Source organism: Nansenia antarctica (genome assembly GCF_963989245.1).
Source record: "Nansenia antarctica genome assembly, chromosome: 4".
NCBI classification, from domain to species: Eukaryota; Metazoa; Chordata; class Actinopteri; order Argentiniformes; family Microstomatidae; genus Nansenia; species Nansenia antarctica.
Genome location: NC_137689.1, coordinates 6482462 through 6484394, shown reverse-complemented (window position 1 = coordinate 6484394; position 1933 = coordinate 6482462). Strand labels below are relative to the sequence as shown.

General features: G+C 51.9%; 1 protein-coding gene across 1 annotated transcript in view; it reads right to left on the bottom strand.

Annotated features, from left to right (window-relative positions):
- Positions 1-731: 731 nt before the first annotated feature.
- Positions 732-1933, bottom strand: part of tub (TUB bipartite transcription factor) — a gene marked incomplete at both ends in the record, with an annotated part of 43316 nt that continues 42114 nt past the window's right edge. The window contains 3 exons of the mRNA XM_080530105.1: positions 732-865; positions 1341-1512; positions 1896-1933. The exon at positions 1896-1933 is cut by the window's right edge and continues 61 nt beyond it. Of these exons, the coding sequence (XP_080386231.1) occupies positions 732-865; positions 1341-1512; positions 1896-1933 (344 nt within the window). The remainder of the gene's footprint in view (positions 866-1340; positions 1513-1895) is intronic.

The following is a 1933-nucleotide window of genomic DNA, read 5'->3' as shown; positions in this document are numbered from 1 at the left end:
TTACACTTAAAGATGAGGATGGACAATTATTAGTGTTATTAAGCACTACGTACAGTATTATGTTAAATTCATACAAAATTCACTCATGGTTAAACCAAATGTTAATTCCACCTACGGATACGTAAGGTAACAGTTTTTTGTTACAATTCTCATTTAAAACACGATCCATTAAGAGAAGCCTTAAGACGCAACAGTAGAAAGTCTTTGTGCTTGTCCTATCAGCAGACTCAGACGTCCTCGTCCAGAATAGAAGAAATGTAGGAAGAAGTGAAAGGAGCACCCAAACACACACACTCACACACACACACACAAGCACACACACACACACACTCCCACGCACGCACAGACACTCACACTCACACACTCTCACACACTCCCACACACACGCACACACAGTCCCACGCACGCACACACGCACAGACACTCCCACTCCCACACACACACAGACTCCCACACACTCCCACACACACCCACACACTCCCCCCCCCCCACACACACACACACAAACAGACACACAGGGTATGCCACCGCACTATTCTCGACTCCACCAGAACTCCAGGTCGGTTGGAATTCAATTCTGGGTTTCGGGGGGGCTCCCGGGCCCCCAGTGATAAGTGTGCATCCCTCGGCGAGGGGACAGAGGGGAACGTGGGAGAGGTCTGCAGAGGACCCTCATTTTGGGGGGGGGCTATTTAGGTAGCTTCTCGTGAGGGGTCAGGGGGGAGGGGTCGCTACTCACAGGCCAGCTTGCTGTCGAAGCTGGAGAGAGCGATGGCGAAGGCCTGCAGGGCACACATAGGGTAGTTAAAGTCCATGGTGAAGACGTCCTCCGCCACACGGCCGAACTGCATCACGATGTAGTCCGCTACGGGGAGGGGAGACACACACTAGGTCAGCTTTGGGAGATGAGAGAACTACACCTCCCAACACCACAGCAACATGCATCTACTACTATCCTACCCGTACACAATGGCTGCGTTCGTAACTGTAAATTCGCTCTGAGAGCACCGGAGCGCACACTGGGTTCAACGTCCTAAAGGGACCAAGTCATTTGATTGGACGAGAAGCGAGAGATTCCATGAGGTCTGATCAGATTTCCAGAGCGAATTTACGAACGCAGCCATCTATATTACCAGTATACAATGGCTGCGTTCGTAACCCTAAATTCGCTCTGAGAGCGCCGGACCGCACACTGGGTTCAACGTCATAAAGTTGACCAAGTAATTTGATTGGACGAGAGGCGAGAGATTCCATGAGTGCTGATCAGATTTCCAGAGCGGATATACGAATAGGTACAGTATCTACAGTATACAAGGGAAGGTAAGAGGTCTGTTTCTCACGGTCGTTGTCGTGGATGATCTGGAAATTCTTGACGGAGGCCTGCGTGACGCGGCCGTGGAAGTTGAGCACGTAGGACTGCGTGTCGTCGTTCCACACGGGGGTCTTGTTGTGGAGCTCGATCACGCTCTCCGTGCTCTTGTTCTGCCACCTCGCCAGCAGAGACTCGTGGTCCTGGGTGGGGGGTGGGGACACAGGGGATGAGCATCACTACAGTCAACAAATGATAGACTGTCATTTGCATGATTGACTGTCATTTGCATGATTGTACTCATTCATCTAAATGGTAAATGGACTGACTTATTCCCCTTATTCCAAAGCGCTTTACAACAGCCTCTCATTCACCCGTTCACACACACATTCACACACCAATGGCGACAAGCTACCACGCAAGGCGCCGGCCGGCCCGCTCATTGGGAGCAATTTGGGGTTCAGTGTCTTGCCCAAGGACACCTCGACATGTGGCCAGCCGGGGCTCGAACCGCCGATCTGCCAACCTTGCGATCATTAGACGGCGGCTCTACCTCCTGCGCGTTGAGAACTCTGGGGTGACTTACGTTCCTCGGGCGTATGGAGACTCTCTCGTGGTCCATGT